This window comes from Lygodium microphyllum, chromosome 10 (genome assembly GCF_053477565.2).
Source record: "Lygodium microphyllum isolate KBCC chromosome 10, Lygodium_microphyllum_v1.1.10, whole genome shotgun sequence".
NCBI classification, from domain to species: domain Eukaryota; kingdom Viridiplantae; phylum Streptophyta; class Polypodiopsida; order Schizaeales; family Lygodiaceae; genus Lygodium; species Lygodium microphyllum.
In genome coordinates, this window is record NC_141144.1 from 151,624,537 (window position 1) to 151,644,048 (window position 19,512).

At 44.0% G+C, this 19,512-nt stretch overlaps 1 protein-coding gene and 1 pseudogene across 5 annotated transcripts in view; both read right to left on the reverse strand.

Moving 5' to 3' along the window:
* Positions 1–3,985: 3,985 nt before the first annotated feature.
* The window catches only part of SS4 (starch synthase 4), a 141,905-nt gene continuing 126,378 nt past the window's right edge, over positions 3,986–19,512 (reverse strand). For 2 of the 5 annotated variants that reach the window (XM_087687032.1, XM_087687036.1), the window contains 5 exons: positions 5,373–5,522; positions 5,092–5,153; positions 4,909–4,984; positions 4,667–4,729; positions 3,986–4,546 (listed from right to left, as the gene is read on the reverse strand). In XM_087687032.1, coding sequence (XP_087543158.1) covers positions 4,379–4,546; positions 4,667–4,729; positions 4,909–4,984; positions 5,092–5,153; positions 5,373–5,522 — 519 coding nt within the window. In that variant the 3' untranslated portion in view covers positions 3,986–4,378. Of the gene's footprint in view, positions 4,547–4,666; positions 4,730–4,908; positions 4,985–5,091; positions 5,240–5,372; positions 5,523–19,512 lie in introns of those variants that run through there. The other 3 variants (XM_087687033.1, XM_087687034.1, XM_087687035.1) reach the window with 3 other exon arrangements.
* LOC148030683 (uncharacterized) lies at positions 6,259–18,116 on the reverse strand (annotated as a pseudogene).

The window sequence follows — 19,512 nt, forward strand, 5'->3', positions numbered from 1 at the left end:
CTTTGACAAAACACCAAGACTTTTGAAGCATTGCCAAGGTGAATTCCCAGCACACCCTATCACAAGCCTTTTCAAGATCCAAACTTAAAAGAAAAAGTCTTCTTTAGCAAAGAGAGAGTATAGTTGATCCCCAAAACCATGTTTAGAGTTGCATTATGTATATGTCTCCTATGAACAAATCAATAATGAATCAATCTAGTACTGACATACTTAATTCTCCTTGCCATACCCATTCTTCTGTTGGTGACAATCGGCATCGTCAATGGACACTCAATAGCCTCCTCACAATTGGCTTGGTATGAGCTTTTCTATACCTACCTTGATTAGCCACCTTAGTGAGAATACTACAGCTCCAAACTATTTGAGCATGTTACACAAATCATTGGCACAAGTATCCCATATAAGCTAAAAAGAAACCCACAGGAAAGCCATTAGTACCTAAGGTTCTTGTCTTCTTCATGGATTTAACAACACAATAAAGCTCATCAACTGTGAAAGGGGGGCTGAGGGATAGAGCAACATCTGGGCCAATTCGACCCTGCATGTTATCAAGAAAATTCCCCACTCTGGAGGACCGGTTATTATCACCATCAAAGGGGCTACTTACAGTAGCAGATAGATGTTTCTTGAAGATCGCAGAAATGTCTTCATCATCGAAGTACATCCTCAATCATCATAGGAGATTCCTTGAGTGAATATAAGGAGGAAGTTGGAACCTCCTCAAATCAGAGGGGCATCAACTTTCAGTTAGTATCTTAGTATCTGCAATTCTATCGAGTTCTTGATTCCTAGCACAACCGCAACATTTTGCAAGAGACAAATAACATCATTAGGTGTGCAAAGAAGAGCAGCAACAAGATTGTCTCTACACTGTTGAGCTGAATCAATCTGCCGTCGTCCCAAAGGTAGCTTGATTTCTCCCATAGTTTTTGCACTATTTCATGACTTGCTGCAAATTGTCACTCAAGACATTCCACGCATCTCTTTCACATTCAATCGTATTACCAGCCCCTGTGAGCGATCTCCGGGACCTGATGCAAAATGGCGGCTTCACTTGACGCTCGGGACTCAAGCCAGAGCCACCTATCTGCCTGCATACATATGACGTTCAGAGCATAGATGGCAAACCAATCGAGTCGCTCAGCACTCTCACAGTACTCCAGATTCCGGCAGCAGTGCCATCACCGTCCTTAGCAATGGGCACCAGTCTCTTTCCTTGACCAAAAGCACAACCCCATTTTTGCCCTTGGAACAGGAATCCCGAAAGCAGGTAAACTGATTTCAATGGTATGATTAACACCTAACTTTGTCTCTTGAATGCTTGCTATGTAAAGCTTATTCCTCTTGATCAGGGCACACAGCTCGGCTGGCCTCTCCTTGGAGCACAATGAGCATTCCAAGTACAGAAATTCTCCTGGAGACCACCTCCATTTTTCCCATTCTACTAGGAGTCTGCAATATCAACCAGAGAAGCATAAATGCTAGTGAGTGATAGCATGCCCCTTGCCATCTTCTTAATGGATACTTTGCTGTCCTTTGCTTTGCCATCCTGAGTGCGGCTCGTGCCTTGATTCTCCCTGCCAAACCTTCAGTTATCATCCTTACCACTTGTTTAATTGGAGCCAATAGTACTCTGCTATTATTGACAATGGATTCTGCTCCTTTGCCCTTCTCTGCACTGCTTTGACCAGTTTGACCTTTCTTATCATCAGCCACCTCCGTCTTGTGAGGTGCATCCTTAACATTCTTAGATTGCATGTCTCGGCAGTGTTTTGACTTCCTTTCTGAGTATTACCTCCGTCAGCCATCTTGCCTTTCTCAGCCTGGTTGGATCAATAACCTCGCTTTTCTGAACTCTTCTGACTGCACAATCTGGCAAAGTAGCCTGATTGGTGGAATAAATAACAAATGTCAGTGAAGTTGGAGAAGCGCACCTCACAAACAAGATCGAGCCCTCTCTAATCATGGACCTCCAGCACCTAGAGGGCTCAACCCTCCTATCTCGAAGCATTAGAAGAGGGGGGAGGAACATATAAAACTTTCCCAAGCGTAGCTATGATGGCAGGACTCAGCTCATGGTGTGCACACTCCGGAAACAGACCCAAACGGGGCATTTAGATGGCACAACATCTCCAGAGGAGAAGGTAGCAGACCATGGAAAACTATGTAATAGGTTCCCCCCTAAAACCAACAGCGCATGATCTAATCTGGTCCCTCTCAGCCTGGGAGCCGACCAGCACCCAGTAGAAACCTTTGCCTACAAGCCTAAAATAAACCAAGACACTGTGCGCTTGATTAAGTATCTGGAAACCACTTGGAATACTCATCATCTGTAGGGACCGGGCCCATAAAGTAGAGGTATAGGCCTGAAGGAGCGAAGACATGATACCTCTGACAGATAGCTTCCATTGGAAGCTGCATTCCCACCTTGTGAGCCTTCTTAGGGGCCAGTGGAGAATTTTCCATTTAGCACTGCTGATCTCGAACATATCAGATGTGAAAGCTTGGACAACAGACTGCAAGTCTGGGACTTTTGCCTCCACCTGCAAAGCGTACCAATCAACATCCATCTCTCCATCAGTTCCTACCTTCTGCACTTTGGGGCATGGAGGACCCTCCTATAGCCAGCATCCTCTACAGTCCACTTGGCCTGCATGCAGGCCGGAGAAGGTACAGATGTGACTTACTGTGAGTCTTTCCCGCTCAGCTGGACACCTAGCTCAGCTCAGTTTTCTCACCAGTAACTCTCCAAAAATCTAGCTGATATATCTTTGTTGGAGCTACTGAAATAGATGCGTAACAAAATTATCCCATTTCTTAGATATCTTCATCAAAATAACTACTCAAACCAGGGTGTTTTCGTACATTTAGTAGGATACGTTCATTGCACGAATGTGTATGGTATGGAACGTACACAAAAATTTTAAGAATAAAGTACGTTGTTTTGTGTGTTCATTAAAAAAATACATATAAAACTCCATATAAAATCAGCCTACACATATAAAATGTGCAACTTAAGACTTAAGGATAGATCATGAAGGGGCATAGGCATTGTGGAGAAGAATGAGGAGAAAGGAGGAGAGGGAGAGGAAGAGGGATTTGGGAAAAGGAGAGGATGTAATATGTATGAATGAAACTTAAAGGTGAAAGAGAGAGAGAGGGATAATAGAGAGGGAGAGGGAGAGGGAGAGGAGAGGAAGAGAAGGTGAGAAAGGGATAGGGAGAGGGAGAGAAAGAGGAAGAGGGGGAGAGGAAGAGGAAGAGGAAAAGGGACAGGGACAGGGATAGGAGGAAAAGAAGGTGAGGGAAAGGGAGAGGAAGAGGGTAAGGGTAAGGGAGAGGGAGAGTACGGTGATTGAAGAAGACAATGACTTGAAAGTTGAGCTGAAGAGAGGGAGATTGATGAAGATGCAGGCTGATTTGTGTGGTGAGATGGGGGAGGGGGACTGCCCTTTTATTAGGGCTGAGGTGAGGGAGAAGAGAAGGGAAAGGAGTATGAAAGAGGGAGGAGTGTGAAACAAGAGAAGTTTCAATGTGTAACAAGCCAAAAAAAAGGGCAATGTTTCAAAAAAATGTGCCAGTGGACATTTTAAATGGTCATTTTTCTTGGTACAGCAAACTGTACGGTACCGTATGAAACAAACATACGGTATGGTACCATACAAAACATAAAGTACGCGCATAGAATCCAACCCTGACTCAAACACTTCAGAGTATTTTCATCAAACAAAAAGAATCGTTCAGATGTTCTCTCAAAAATTGCCTAGCAAAAGCCAACGACGCATGACTAATTGGAACCGAGGATTTGATTCCTGAAAAATCACAGGTCCTTTGTTGTTAAATTTTTTTAGCATAATCAGAAAGGTGGTGGAAGATGCAAAGGTTAGAATTCTACATTCACTTTGGACACAAAACTGACCTTCTGTCTCTTAAGAACAGATTTGGCATTAACATTTTAACCAACCTACTGCTGCTTGGTGCTGTGTAGAGAATGAATACATGCCATTCCCAATTAAAAATTTCAGAAACCAAATGAGAGGATTTATGGACATTCAATAAAATCATTAAAAAATAACAATGAATTATGATTGGGAAGCAATTCCTTCCCAACAAAGACAATGATGAACATTAATACCAGTAATGACTGGTTTGAATAGAAGCCCGCAGCTTAACCAATGGTAATAACAGCCTTCAACACTGCCAAAAAGGATACTGCCATGCAATTGATACAAATGTGAGAGAACCTTGCCTGTCTTGCTCATCCGCAATCAATCTTTGACTGCCTCATATTGAGAGGTGAACGGGATGTATCTTGCTGGCCACGTGTCATTAGAGTAATTCGACTAGCCTTCCTTCTCTCTTCAAAGTCATCATAAGCTCAGGGTCCTCTTGCTCTAGCTAATGCCCTTTCATATAGCTCATAATACTGATCTGCAGAGGTATTCCAACTAAAATCCATCTGCATGACTTTTCTAACAAGTTCGATCCACCACTCTGATCTCTCCACATAGTATCTCAATGCACGATCAAGGGCAGAGTTCAAGCCCTGAAAATCAGCACCATCAATTAGGCTATTTCGGAGGCAAAAATTGAAATTGGGTGCTCACCCTTAAATTACTTGAAGGCTGCAACACCAGGCTAACAATAGACCCTAACAGGAACCTACTTTCTCATATACGCCTGCACAGATGCACCAGACTGTCTGCACACACCCACCCACACCACACATCTACACATCATATATGGGCAGTTTCAGAATTAGGCAGCTGCAGGTGCACATACACTAATTACAGAGGTAAAGAAGAGTAATAGTGGTACACAGTACCTGGATATGCCATGGCAACCATACATACAAGTAAGACACAAGCATAAAACTGCAGAAAGAGAGGACATTCACATATCGCTGACCTCCTCAGTAGGAACCAAAAACGTAAATCCATTTCTTCTCTGGAGTGGTATTGTTTCGTCATCCACATCGAACACACTATAATGCACATGCACATTGTTAGCAAGTTGTTCACATGATGTAGTGAACTCTTGACCATGAAAAGAAAAGTTAAAAGCACATCAGTGACAGGATTTCAAGGGTACCTATCATTTAATCCACCTGTCCTCCTTGCAACTGGAATAGCACCATATCTCATTGCAATCATCTAATTGCAATTTCCAGGTGCAGTCTTTAGTATTGGACGAAAATTGTAAAGCGCTAAGAGATAAGAAAACCTTGATTCTTGTTTAACTTGTGGTGCAAAAAATTGAAACCAAAGCAAAGATCAAAAAAGCCTTAGATAGTTACTATCCTACTACAGACCACCTTCTACTAAAGAATTCAGTTCAAATAGTAAGCGGTAACCTGGTGATGAGGCACTTACTTGTGTCAACCCACAAGGTTCAAAGATAGAAGGTATGATAAAAATGTCTGCACCAGCATAGATGGAATGCGAAAGTGACTCATCATATTTCAATATCAGTCGGATGTGTGGATGGTGATGAAACTGATTTGAGAGATTTTCAAACTCTCTCTGCCACACACAACACTCAGTGAGTGGATTACTTGGAAAAGCTTTCCTAAGCAAATTTTTCTAACGTAGTTTAAGATGTTTTGGTGCCAATGTTCTGAAACTGTGCAGATCTCTCTATGTTGGATTCAAACAGACCTGAGTTGCAGGAACTGCAGTTTAAGAGTAGTTTATTATATATCAAAGGGGGCCCATAACTGGTCGGACCTGTTGTTTATTTTGTTTGGATCTACAATGGTAGATTTTTGAAGTCTTTTCATGCAGGACCTATCTTATATAATCCATTGTACATTTTTAAATCCTTTCATCCATGACCTATCCTTACAAAACAAGCTAATGTGTCATATGTAAACAAGGCCTGAGAAAAGACAAGCATATCTACACCAAACTTAAACTATTGAAAGCAACATAGTGCCAACTCTAGAAAACCGACCATATTTTTTGGCAAAAAGGTTTACTAGCATCCCTTAACATGAGAATTGTGCAAAATAATGAGGTAACCAACTACTGATGCACTGCAGTTGGCAGCTCAGCAGGCTGTACAAAAGAAATCACGGCCTTAAGGCAAGACACCTTCGATCCATTAAACTAAAACTTTTCAAGTGTAAGCAGGAAAGTGTGTATGCACCGTAACATAAGCTTCATAGGGTAAGATAACACAGAGACCTCTCATTATATTTTTTCCCAATTCTTGAATTCATCTATATTACGCAAGGAACTTCAAACGTGTATAAATTACTCATGTATACATGCATGAAACTTCTGCTCTAAGTAACAGGGAATGCTTCAGAAGGAAATCAGGTTGGCTGATTGTTAAAAATGTCCGCTCAGCATGTAATCTGCCTGCCAGCAGTCAAAAAATCCAATGTCCATATTGAAAGAGTCAACAAAAATGAACATACCAGTAGAATAGGTAGCAACGACATAAAGCAATGCAGACGAAGGAAGGACAACCCTATCCGACTGATCCTCCTGATCCAAAGGACCAAAAAACTATTTCAAACAAGCTGCACCATCTTTGTAGAGTCAAAACATATTCCTGTCAGAGCCTATGCCACATCTATGTGGTGCAACAGTACATTTTATGTACTTTTGCCTACTCTATAGCCTCCTATGCATTAGTGTTATTGATGATCTGATGTATGCAACTAAAAGATATTTTGGTAGCGGCTACCTTGGTGCAACAAGAATTTGTATAAAAGGTTAATAAATGACAACAAATGCAACCAAAGTGCCTCCACTCTTGAACCTAGTGTCAGGTGCAATGTGTGTGTGTATGTGTGAAGGAGAGAGAGAAAGATATATTAACCTCTACAAAGGGCCAATGTTGCCTGGAAAAAAACCAAAATAAATCTTTGTTCCTCGGTCAATCTTGCAATGATAGCTCTGATCTCACTATGGTATGTCCCTCAGTCACTGTTGACCAGGTGGTCAAGGTTGCTGTGCTCAGCCAAGTGCAATGGCCTTGTCTCCTGTGATTCTGCAGCATGGGGTAGGTGCAGTCTAGTGGGGTGAATCTGTATATGCTGAATTAGTATTTCATGTGGGGCCCCTAGAACTCCAATTGGAAAAGCCCTAGACATCCATGGTCCTACACTAAACATCTGCATATGTAGTGCTCCTCGGTAGAGGTGAGCTCACACTCAACCGCCAAGGCCCACGGACCGCTTATTGTTTCAAGTGTTTCAAGCGAAAACCTATGGCTATCTCTTACCTAGCCGCCATGCCTTCGATCCTACCAAGGTGTAGTGAGCTTACCTTGATGCCCCAATGAGTAGCCTCCTCCCTCCAACACTCCGGTAGCTCCACGATTCGTGATGTAAGCTCAAGCATCCTCAAGCCTCTTCCTCCAAGCTCCATCATCCATAGCCACGCGTGAGACGAGAGAAGAGAAGAGATGATAGAGAGCTTCACCTCCAAGATCCCTCATCCTCACACACTCACTCCCTCACTCACACTCCCTCTCTCAAGTTCTCACAAATAAGCAAACAGAAGAGAATGAGAGAAGAAGAGTACACTTTGCCACACACCAAAGAATGAGCTATTCATTCACTTTTCAACTTTATATACAAAACCCTAAATCCCTTTTGGGCGGTCATCCCCTTATCCCCTTTTTGCATGGCCGGCCTTCTTTCCCATTGTCCTCCTATCTTCTTCCTAGCTTCCTTTCTACCACCCATCTACCTTTACAATTTGCACGGGAAGGAGTTTGGCACTCTTTTACAAAAAGTTTTAGGGGCACCTTACATTTAAGAATGAGCTTCTGCCTTTGACTTAGCTTGCGCTTTTCCACTTTTTCGCTTTCTTTTTGTGCTGAGGTTAACATTACCCCCTTCCTAGTTTAGTGCTAGTCCCATGGCATTGATGGGTAGTAGTTGGAAGGTGGGATGGGTGTATCCAGATGGCTTTTTTGAGTTTATATACAAGCTCTTGCGGGGGATGGTGTTGGAAGGACCGGCCTTGAAATCGAAGATATAGTTGGTACGCATCCTTCCCTAATGCTGAGCTGGAGTGAATCTGTCCCTTGAATATGGTGTTGGATGGATCTCCCTCTTGTTGGCTGAGGTTGCAACGACACGAGCGGAACCTGGCTTTTCCCCATTCCCTTTAAGTTGCCTTATCTCTTCACCTATGTTTGTTCAGAGTTCACCATTTGCACAGGAGGAAGCTTGTATTCCTTATAAAATAAATTACATTGCGCCTCGCGCTTTCCTTGTGAGGGCCTTTGGAGGTTCTCCTTCATTCTTGAGAGAGCCTTGCTAGAATATTCGGTGCTTACCGTCATCCTTGAGAGAGCATCCTTCATCCTTGACAGGGCCTCCCTCATCCTTGAGAGGACCTCGTCACAGTGGATGGAGCTCCCTCTTTTTCTGAGCTTGCTTTGTCCTACGTTGTTTCAAATGAGCTTCTTTATTCACTTTTTGACTGGGGCTGCCTTGGTCTGTATCTGCTATGCTTCGTTTGCATGGTGACATGTCGTGTAAGATTACCCCTCTCCTAGATGGGTGCTAGTTCTAGGACACTTGCGGTTTGGAGCTGATGAAGGTTCGTTGATTTAAAAGGGCGGTCATGTGAGTTGATGATGATGGAGTCTTGAGGCTATTGGTCTTGGGAAGAAGCTGATCAATTGGTTAAGGTGGAGGAGGCCAGGAGCACATTGCGTGGATGATGGGGTCTCCGACGTTAAGGGTTGGAGCCTTGTTTGTACCTGAAAAGAAAAGAAGGTGCACTACCTCGGGTTGTGTCTGGTTTGAACCACAAGCAAGCCTGGGTGTTGTTCCCCACTTGAGAACCCAATTTGTGCATAAGGGAGGTGCGGTGCGTGTAGCTTGGGGTGACAAGTCTAACCATAGGCGAGTGTTACCTCCCTAGATATGTCCTTCTCTTGATGTGCCCTAAGCATGAAGCGGGGAATCAAAATGAGGCTAGGGGGTTAGAGACGGAGCAGGCCGACTGAAGCCACTGGACGCACCTAACTTGAGAACCCCTAGGTACAGTGACTGTGGCCTATGTGGTGCAAATTGCTGTTTGTTGTGATTTCTTCGCTTCTTATCTTTACTTTTTTTTTTTCTTTCTTTCTTTCTCTTTTGCATTTATTTATTATTATTATTATTATTATTATTATTCTTGATTACATAGGCAGGACGAGAGCTAAGCTTTGTTGTCTGAGTGGGGTGGAGAAGGGGACCTAAGAGACTTATTTAGGAATTGCCAACTCTGCAAGTACCCTTTGAGGTTCAGGCGGACTTGCAGAGTGGTGGTAGAGAGAAATGGATGATTGCAATGCATAAAGTGGCTATCATTCATATCTTCTAGAAGCGATAAACAAAACGAAGGGAGAAAAGCAGCACGCATTATCAGTCTAGCCATGGCGCAACTGTCTATGGAGTTGGGATCAAAGTAAAGGGGTGGAAGGTTGTGTTCTTGTGGAGTGGGATTTTGCCTAAGTAGTATTTTAAGTAGCCTAAGGTAATTACAGGTAGTAATGAATGCAGGGTCGGGGCATGAGGAGAATTCATCTACAAAACGGACTATAGAGTCACTCAAATTTTCTTGGGTGAAGATAAGGGCCTCCTTCGGCGTAGTACAATTCGCATTGTAGATCATGGGAAAGTCGTACCGGCCGTGGACATTGTGGTCAAAATCCACTCCCATTCTTCGGGGGTATGGCATGAATGTAGGGTTGTTGTGTTCGAATGGGAGGGTGTTGCAGAAAGCCACCCAAGTGTCCATGTTTATATCACAGAGGCGCCTTATCCATGTAGACTGGCACTCATACCTCGGCACTAATCTCAGGATCTCAAAAAACCTTGTCTTGCCAAAATTCTGCATCCTCTGTGCCCCAGAGGGGGGGTTCTGTTCTCTCTTCGCCAGCCATTTTTCCCCGAGCCTGCTTTCGATATTGATTACTTCTTCCACCACCTTGATTGGTAAAACCCTAGCAAACTAGTGAGGAACTGAAAGTTCAAGTCGAAGGGGTTTTTAGAAGTCTCCTGTTGTTCCCAGATCACCAAATCAGCGTGGAAGCTCGCTGGGCAAGTATCCTAGCTCAGTGGAATAGGCGTGGGTGGCACTTGTATTGGTTTGGCATTCAACCTTCTCCTTGCTTCCTCCACCATCTGTTTTCTTTTTTCCTTAAGCGCGGCCCTTCTTTCTCCAGATTGTTGGCCGTGGTGGGAAAGGAGGCTGTGGGGCTATCTCTTCTTCATGGGGCCCCATCTCAAAGCTTGGGCCAATCTCATCTTCTTTGTAGGCTTCCTGTTGGACTCCTTCCGCAAACCCAATTGCATCTATTTCCTATGGGGTTAGACCTGCCAACAATAGGTTTCTCCGTTGCTCTTCCAAGGTTAGGTTGACTTCCACAAGTTGCGGCAGCATCTGCAGGCTGCTCTCAAGGCCTTGTGTGCAATCTGCAGCATTTTCTTTATGGTTTCAATGGCCTTCCTTTCCTCTGCCTAGGTGATGACGAGTAGTGCATTGAGGAAGGTACGTTGCTGGGTTTCGAAGCCCACTTGGGCAGCCTCTGCTTGGCTTTCAGCTAGTACCTTATCTTTTTCAGCCTGAGCCACACGGCGCGTCAAGGCTTTGACTCGTCTTTCATTATGCGCTGCCCATTCATCCGCCCTTTTTGTCATCTCCTTGAGGCTTTCCCCCTGCCTCTGGGCTAGTACTGTTAGCCTCTATTCTTGATCTTCCATTTCTCTTTTCATTCTTTGCTGCTCTTCCTGTTACCAGGACTACCTCTTGTGTCAATTTCTCCACTTTTTTTTCGTATCTACGTATTCTTTCCTCCCTCGATGTCTCTAGTTCCTCTGTGGCTTTAGTGATCTTTTTCATTTTGGCTTGCAAATCCTCATAGAGCTCTACGATCTCTTTGTTGTGTCTTCACAGGCGCTTTATGGCTTCAGTTTCTTGGTCCAATCTTGCCCACCATTTGGCTTCCACTTCGTCTTTAGCTTGGAGTTGTTCTTTGAGCTCACCGATCTCCCTTTGGGCCATGGCTATTTGACGGGCTTTCTCCAGCTGAAATGTAGCCATGGTCTCCTTTTCTGCTTCTAGCTGTGCCACTGCGATTTTTTTCTCTTCCTTGGCTTTCTCTAGTTGAGAGAGATGCTCCTTGACATATTCATCGTACTCCGCAAGCAGCCCCTCTGTTGCGGGGATGGAGGTTGTGAAGGTTGTCACCTTTTGCCTCATCAAGTCTTGTCCCTCTCCAGCGTCAATTCAATCTGCACCCAACGAGTTTCTTCTCCCTCTCGCACGGTTACGATGCCGTGGTTCCTATGAAATGTTCGTAAGAATTCTGCACAATGGATGTAATCCACCCTTTGGCTCGCTGCTTCCATGTATTTCTGCAGATCGCATTGCTCAATAATCTGCCTCACCGCCCGTTCTTCGATGGCTACATCCTCTAGGTTGAAGATATGTCGGAATTTAAATTAATTGAAAGCCCTCGCCTCCACCGAGAGACCGTATTTCACTTGTTCTTCTTCCGCGAGAAAGGCAAATTGCCAGTCTTTTCTTGGCCTACCATGATGGTTGCCTATCATGAAGCCATATTTGCCATTAGTACTTTTCAAAAGAATCACTCGCAAAAGGAAAGACTTCATGCTTACTGACTTGAGATGCTTAAGGACATTAGTAGACTTTTCCTTCAAGAAATCCCTTCATTCTAAGATTTCATGACATTTTTTCTCAATTTACAAATTTTTTTTCCATCTATTTTGGCCATTGACCGAGGCTTTTTAGTTTTCTTTGCGTTTTATTCACATTACCTGTTTGATTTTACCTTTTGATTTCACCTTACCCCCTCCCCCCTTGAGGATGAGAAGGATCCTTCCTAGGATTAGAGGTTAACGGGTTAAGGGCGTTCAGCACCTGTGCACGGTGCTTCACTTCTGCATGAGCCAAGCATAGAAGTTTGGATTATATTCCATTTTAGCGTAGTGGTCCATGTCGATAGGGCGAATGCCTACGTGAGTGATGTAGGTAAGGATGTCCGTTAGGAAGTCACCGGAGCCAATTCGGCTAGCAATGTGTAACTCCTCCTCAGTTAGAATATGATCTAAAGACAGATGGGTTAGGAGGTGCTATTCTAGGGGTCTATTACGCATTGTTGTCAAGACTCTATAGAAGGTTGGAGCTACATAAGTGGGGTTATACTACGAGGTTTTGATAGCTCATCTCTATTCAGCATTAGTCATGATTTGACAGCCCTCAAATTCCCATTGAAATCGGAGAGCGTACCGTTTCCTCAAGAAAGAAGAGTCGTTGTCAACGAGCCACTTCAATTCTTTGATTCCTTGGTCAATGGCGTATGCAATGCGCTTGCCATATGACGTGATGAGGCATCGTTTCCGTGCTTGGTCACAGGAAATCTCGGTGGTGATTAACTCCTCAGCTGCTTTGGTAGCCTTAACGAATACAAATTCAGATTCTTCCCATAAGCAAGGTAGCGTACGCACCTCCGTTGCAAAAGGCTCTTCCAAAAGGTCCAAGTCCAAGCGATCATAGCTTTTAGCAAGCAACCGGAAAGTGGCATCTAAGTGTCTAAGGCAAGAAACCAAGTCATTCCCTTGTTCTCAGCAAAGTCTGTGGTGGCCAAGGTTAGAATTGATCTCCGCTCATAAGAGGGTCTAAGGCTTGCAGGTGGCTGGGGCTTGATTGAACTAGAGAGTTCAGCAGTTGATTGTTGCAGCTCTGGTTGCTTCTACGGTTGTGGCTTGGCCTCTTGTTCAATAGGCTGAGCTGCAGCTGCTAAGGGTGCTTCTGAGGTTTGAAGGGCACTAGTAGGTCAAGCTGAGACAGTTTGTTAGTAGCAAGGGTTGCGGTTTAGGCCTATGGATTGTTTTAGATTCTGCGGGGCTGGGCTTTAGAGGTTCTATGGATTTAGCAGCTTGAGTCTCTTGTGGCTTGAGTGCCTGATCTATCCTGATGTTGTGTGGTCAAGCTTGAGGGCGGTGTTTGAGTAGTGCCTTTGGCCATTTTGGCTTTAGGTACCTAGATCTAGGTGTTACCCTCATAGTAGCCTTGCCCTTGCAATCAGGTCTTGGGAACCCATTGCGGCTTGACCATACGTCGATGTCTATGGTTTCGTCTTGGCCTCCTAGGTTTTGAGTGTGGGTTCTTAGCCTTGCAGGCCCAAGGATGTGTGCTCCTAGGGGGCAGGCTTTGATGTTTAGGTGTCCATTGAAGCCTTGGTTCCAGGGTTCTTAGTTTTGGCTTCAGGGGTTTGCAGGTCTTTAGGTTTGGCAGGTGGTGACGAGTCACGACCCCCCTCCTTAGACTTGACGGTGGGTTTCTCTACCGGTGGCTTTGCGGTCTTTGAAGGAGTCGTGCAAACCTTGCTGAAAGCGGTGACTATACGTATGTTGCCTATGGCGAGGTGAATACACTAGGACTCGTAGTTGACATTGCAATGAGCTTGCTTTTCAAATGTGCATCTTAACAGCAATTCCGTACCTGCATCTTTGGTGTTTGGCAACACATAAAATATTATTCCTATGCTTTCAAACTCGATAGAGACTGTAGCCTTGCACTTTCCCAAGAGTGCATATGATCGGCTCCCATATGGGCTGAGTTTGGTGTTGGTAGGCTGCAATTGCGGTCTGCCAATGTGGGTTCAATGATCACGAGTTAAGACATTAAAGTCAGCTCCCTCATCGATCAATACATTGAAAGTGTGTGTTTACTTGGCAGTGACCGTTATGCTTAGGTAGGCTGGTTCTACTCATCCTCATTATCAAACTCTGTGATATTGGCCACTCACACCTTGACAAGGGGTTCTAGCATTGGCGGCTCATGCAATGGGTGTGAGAGAGGGTAGTACTTCTTTATGCGGCTGCCATTGAAGAGACCTTTTTTTTTTGCAAGTAAAATGTGGCTAATTATATTACTCAAAAATATTGATTACAACGGGGTGCTCATGCTTGACAGACTAGCTGGAGTTAATGCGAAGTCGCAAGTAAATCATGTATACAAGCCTCTCTGTTGGAGAGCACGGGTAGCGGAAGCGTGAAGATTTGCAGCAGAGGAAGTGAACAGGTGAGTGAGAGTGAGAGTAAGAGTGTCGAGCAGATTTGGTGTACCAACAATGTGTTGGTACACAAAGAATAAAATGTATTTATACTTAGGGCCTGTAAGGGTGCATTCACATGTACAACATAACAATACATGTGTAAAATACACGAAGGTGAATAAAGGACCTTTACATCCCAACAACCTCCCACTTAAAGGTCCGGAGTGAACCTTTAACCAACTCCCACTAGTCGTATGCAATGCTCATGCTGAGCCTTGCCTAGAATTTTAGTGAGAACATCTGCAGGGTTGTCCTGTGTTTTGATCTTGGTCAATGTGATTAGACCATCCTCCAAAATCTGTCTAATAAAGTGATATCACACATCAATATGCTTTGTGCGTGAATGATACATGGCATTTTTAGCCAGATACACAGCACTCTGGCTATCACATCCCAACACTGGAGTACTCATAGACATGCCGAGATCCTCTGCGAGTCTGCTCAACCAAATAGCTTCCTTAGAATCTTCAGTAGAGCTGATATGTATTCAGCTTCAGTAGTACTCATTGCGACGATGTTCTGCAACCTGGAGCACCAAGAGACAGCCCCTCCAGTAACTGTAAAGACATACCCGCTAGTGGATCTGCGAGTGTCTAAGTCACCTGCCATATCTGCATCACAATAACCCTGCAGATTAAGTGCACCCTGCCCATAGCAAATACACTTTCTTTGTGTACCCTTCAGATATCTAAGAATACTCTTGATAGCCTCCCAATGTGGTTTGTTAGGATTTGACATAAACCTGCTGACAACTCCCACTGCATGAGCAATGTCTGGACGAGTAGCCACCATAGCATACATAAGAGAGCCACAAGCTGATGCATAAGGGACTCCCTTCATAGCATTGGCTTCCATGTCATCTTTTGGGCTGTTGGCTTTACTAAGCTTAAGGTATGGAGGTAAGGGTACTCCGAGAGGCTTAGCTTCAGCCATGTTAAATCTGTCCAGTACATTTTCAATGTACTTTTCTTGAGATAAGAACAGCAATTTCTGCGTTCTATCCCTACGAATTCTCATGCCCAATATATGCTCTGCATTCCTCAAATCTTTCATGGAAAAAGCTGATTTCAGCTGATCTTTGAGAGCATCCAAGCTCTTTCTCTTCCCAGCTAACAACATATCATCCACATATAAAACAAGTATGATAGGGCTGCCATCTGTATCCTTTTTCATATACAAACAATGATCTGCATGGCTGCGTGTAAACCCATGAGAGAGCATAAAAGTGTCAAACTTTTTGTACCACTGCCGTGGTGCTTGTTTCAGCCCATATAAGCTGCGTTTTAGTTTACACACCAACTGCTCTTTTCCAGGAACTACAAAACCCTCGGGCTGTTTCATGTAGATCTCCTCATCAATGTCACCATGCAGAAAAGCTGTTTTCACATCCATTTGGTACAGCTCTAAATCCAATACAGCAGTGAGAGCAAAAAGCACACGTAGTGTGGTCATCTTCGCGACAGGTGAGAAGACCTCCTGGAAGTCAATCCCTTCCTTCTGTGCATATCCTTTGGCAACCAATCTTGCCTTGTACTTGGGTTTCCCATCAACTGTCTTTACTTTGTAAACCCATTTGTTTGGAAGAGGCTTTCTTCCTTTGGGCAACGACACAAGATCCCAAGTATCATTAGCATACAGAGATTTAATCTCTTCCTGCATAGCTAGCTCCCACTTATTGCTGAATTTGCATGACTTAGCCTCTTTATATGTCAGAGGCTCACCCTCATCAGTAAGCATCACATAATGCAAAGAGGGGTCATACCTATGTGGCTGCCTTCTTGGGCGTGTAGACCTGTGTACCCAATGATCTACATTCTCAGGAATCGGATCTACATCTGGAGGCATGTTATTTTCAGCATTTATTGGCTGCTGTAAGCCATTTTCAGCATGCTGTTCATGCTGTACAACACCTTCATTTTCATTTCCAGCACCTGCAATTTCATAATCAGCAAGTCTATTTTGCTGTCCATGACCTCCCTGTGCTTCTATTTGTTGTCCATCATCATCTGGCTCAAAGATAACCGGCTGATCATCAGTTTCAGCCTGTGGTACAGCACCATGAGGCTCATCATTTGAAGTAATAGGTGGCTGCAAATTCTGAAATTTGACCTTTTTCATGTCTTCATCAGAGGCTAAAGTACCTTTCAGCAACTTTGCCTCATTAAACACAACATTACGGCTGCGAACAATTTTCTTGGACTGAGGTAGCCACACTCTATAGCCAAACTCACCCTCATCACCATAGCCCATGAAAATGCCTTTGGTGGATTTCGGGTCAAGTTTATTCCTCAGTTCATTTCTAACATGCACAAAAGCATCACAGCCAAATATTCGTAAATGGTCATATGAGGCCGGTTTGCCAGACCAAACCTCCTCAGGAATGCCATTATTTAGGGACCTGTTTGAAGAGCGGTTGCAAATGTGAACCACGGTTTTAAGTGCCTCTCCCCAAAATTCATGAGGGAGATTAGCAGTGGACAACATGCACCGCACTCTCTCACATAGAGTCCGATTATATCTTTCAGCCACACCATTTGAAGAAGGGCTGTAAGCTCCCTTTTGATCCCATGCAAGTCACAAAATGACTTAAATTCATTAGACGTGAACTCACCCCCATTATCAGTTCTCAAGCATTTCAACTTTCTACTTGTCTGAGTGGTCACGAATGCATGAAAAGTTTTAAAAACAGCAAACACTTCACTTTTCTTTTTCCACAAATAAACCCAAATCTTCCTGGAATAATCATCAATAAAAGAGGCACAGTATGCAACACCACCCAACGATTTCAAAGGCATGCTACATACATCAGAATGCACTAACGGGAGACACTAGAGTAAAAGGGATTTTTCATTTGCTTTCCAAACTGACAGTCATTACAAAAATCAAGTTTAGAGCATTTTCCATCAACCCTCTTCAAAGAGGTAAGAACATCAAGTCCTTTCTGGCTCATATGGCCTAATCTCTTATGCCATAACTCCAAATGACAGCCAATTTCAGCAACTGCAAGAAACTTGCCATTCAAGGCTTTACAGTGCAGACTATACAGAGTGCCCTTCTTCGTTCCTTTAGCAATCAGCATGGAACCCCTTTTTAATTTCCACAAACCACCACCAAACAGTGTGGTGTAACCATGCAAGTCAAGCTGTCCAACAGATAGTAAACTCTTCTTGATGCTAGGCACATATCTGACATCTTTCAACACAAGTTCCTGCCCATTATCCAAAGACAAGTGTATGGTGCCAATCCCATCAATGCTGCAAGCATGATTATTTCCAAGGTAAACCTTGCCATAACAGCCTGCATCAAAAGTAGCAAAACACTCCAAGCATGGAGTCACATGGAAAGAGGCACCAGAGTCTACAATCCAAGTCTGAGTGACACAATCATCAACTGACAAAAGTGCATCAATCACATCAGCCTTGGTGATCTGCATATCCTGCATGTGACATACAAGGGCATCATAATCCACAGCACATAATACATCAGCCTCTGCATCTGAGAGCTCCTCTATGACAACACTAGAGGCCACATTGGCCTTTTCCTTGCCTTTACCTGCCTCAGATGCATCTGCCTTTTCCTCTTTCTTCTTTTTGTCTCCTGCATTCTTCTTTCTCTCTTGTTCCTTCTTGTAATACCTGCAATCAGGCTTCTTGTGGCCCTTCCGACCACACCGATAGCATGTAACATCACTCTTTTCTTTTCCTTTGCTCTTGCTCCTGCTTCTCTATCCAGCATTTGCATTTTTCTTTTCAGCCCTGCCTCTAACATTATAAGCTGAGTTGCTGCCTTATCCACTAGACTTACGTCTAATTTCTTCATTCAAGATCGAACCTCTCACACCATCATATGTGAGATTGGGGTTATTACTGAGAGAAACAACCAAGGTCTCCCAATGTCATGATCAAAAAGATCGCCCTCAACTTATCATCAAAATCCAAACTTGCATCCTTGAGCTGATTTAAAATGCCAGTAAATGCACTCAAGTGCTCAGCTACAGGCTTCGACTCATCCAGCCGCATATTCACCAACTTACACATTAAATGCACCTGATTAATAGGTGTGGTGATCTCATAGGTAGTCTTCAACTTCTCCCATATTGCATGACCAGTGTCTAAACCCTTAATGTCTGTCAAAATGTCATCAGTGACACCCATCTTTATATAAGCCACAGCCCTTTTATTGACTTTGGCCCAATCCGCCTCAGACATTTGTGCGTCCATTTGCAAAGCATCCTCACAATCCTTTAGGAATAGTATGCCCTGCATACGATCTTTCCAAAGATCAAAGCCCTGACCATCAAATCGCTTGATTTCCATCAAACTTTTAATGTCAGAACTGGAAGAAGTTGCAGCCATTTTTCACAAGTACAAGTGTAAAAACACTGAACTGCAAGAGCACAAGCTAAATCAGCAAATACACTGCTGTTCTTGCATAACCAGCAATAATCCTTTGCTGTTTTGACATAAACCAGCCACTGCACAGGCAAATAATGCAGAAATTTATCAAATTCTGCACAGAATTCCAAATTTCCAGGTCCAAATGTGCAGAAATGTCAGCCAAACTGACTCAACTGAGCAAAATTACATCAATACATGAAAAGCCCCAATTTTCCTTGGTCCAATGCCAAGAAATTTTACTCGGATGAGCAAAATTCCAACAAATTTTGAAAAATCCCCAAATTAATTGAGGTCAATGCGCACAATGTCTGCAATTTCTGACACAGATGTCACTGTCAAGCATAAACAACATCAAATCTGGGAAAAGGCCCAAATTTCCAGGTTCAAATTTGACCAAATCCGAGAACTGTGCTTGCGCCCGCGAACTCCCGTCAGTGGCAAAAGGGTTGCTTGCAGTAAACCTTAGAAAAATGTAAAAAATTTCTGGAAGAAAAATGTGTCGAACTGCAGCCGTTGACTATCGCACTGCCCGTCAGATGCCACGCAGCCTTGCGTGAGTTGTCGCCTGCTCTAAAACGTGACGAAACTGCATCGCGTGACCTGTGCAGCCTGCGCCTGGTGCCACACAGCCTGTTCGTGACCTGCGTTGACCTGTGCAGCCTGCGCCTGGCTGCTCGTGACCTGTTCGACTGCCTGCCTGGTCAAAAATTGACCTGTCGCCTGTCTATCAGGCTGTCGCTGCACAAAACGTGACCCGCAACACTGTCGCCTGACTGTCCAGCACATACACGTGCTTGGAAACAGTGACGACCTGACCTGTATGAGTGACGACTTACTGATTTCTTGCGAGCGAAGAGCTGGTGATGTCACGCGGACTTCGAGGAGCGCGAGCACCTTAACCTCAGCTTTGATATCAGTTGTTGGAGAGCGCGGGTAGCAGAAGCGTGAAGATTTGCAGCAGAGAAAGTGAACAGGTGAGCGAGAGTGAGAGTAAGAGTGTTGAACAGATTTGGGTGTA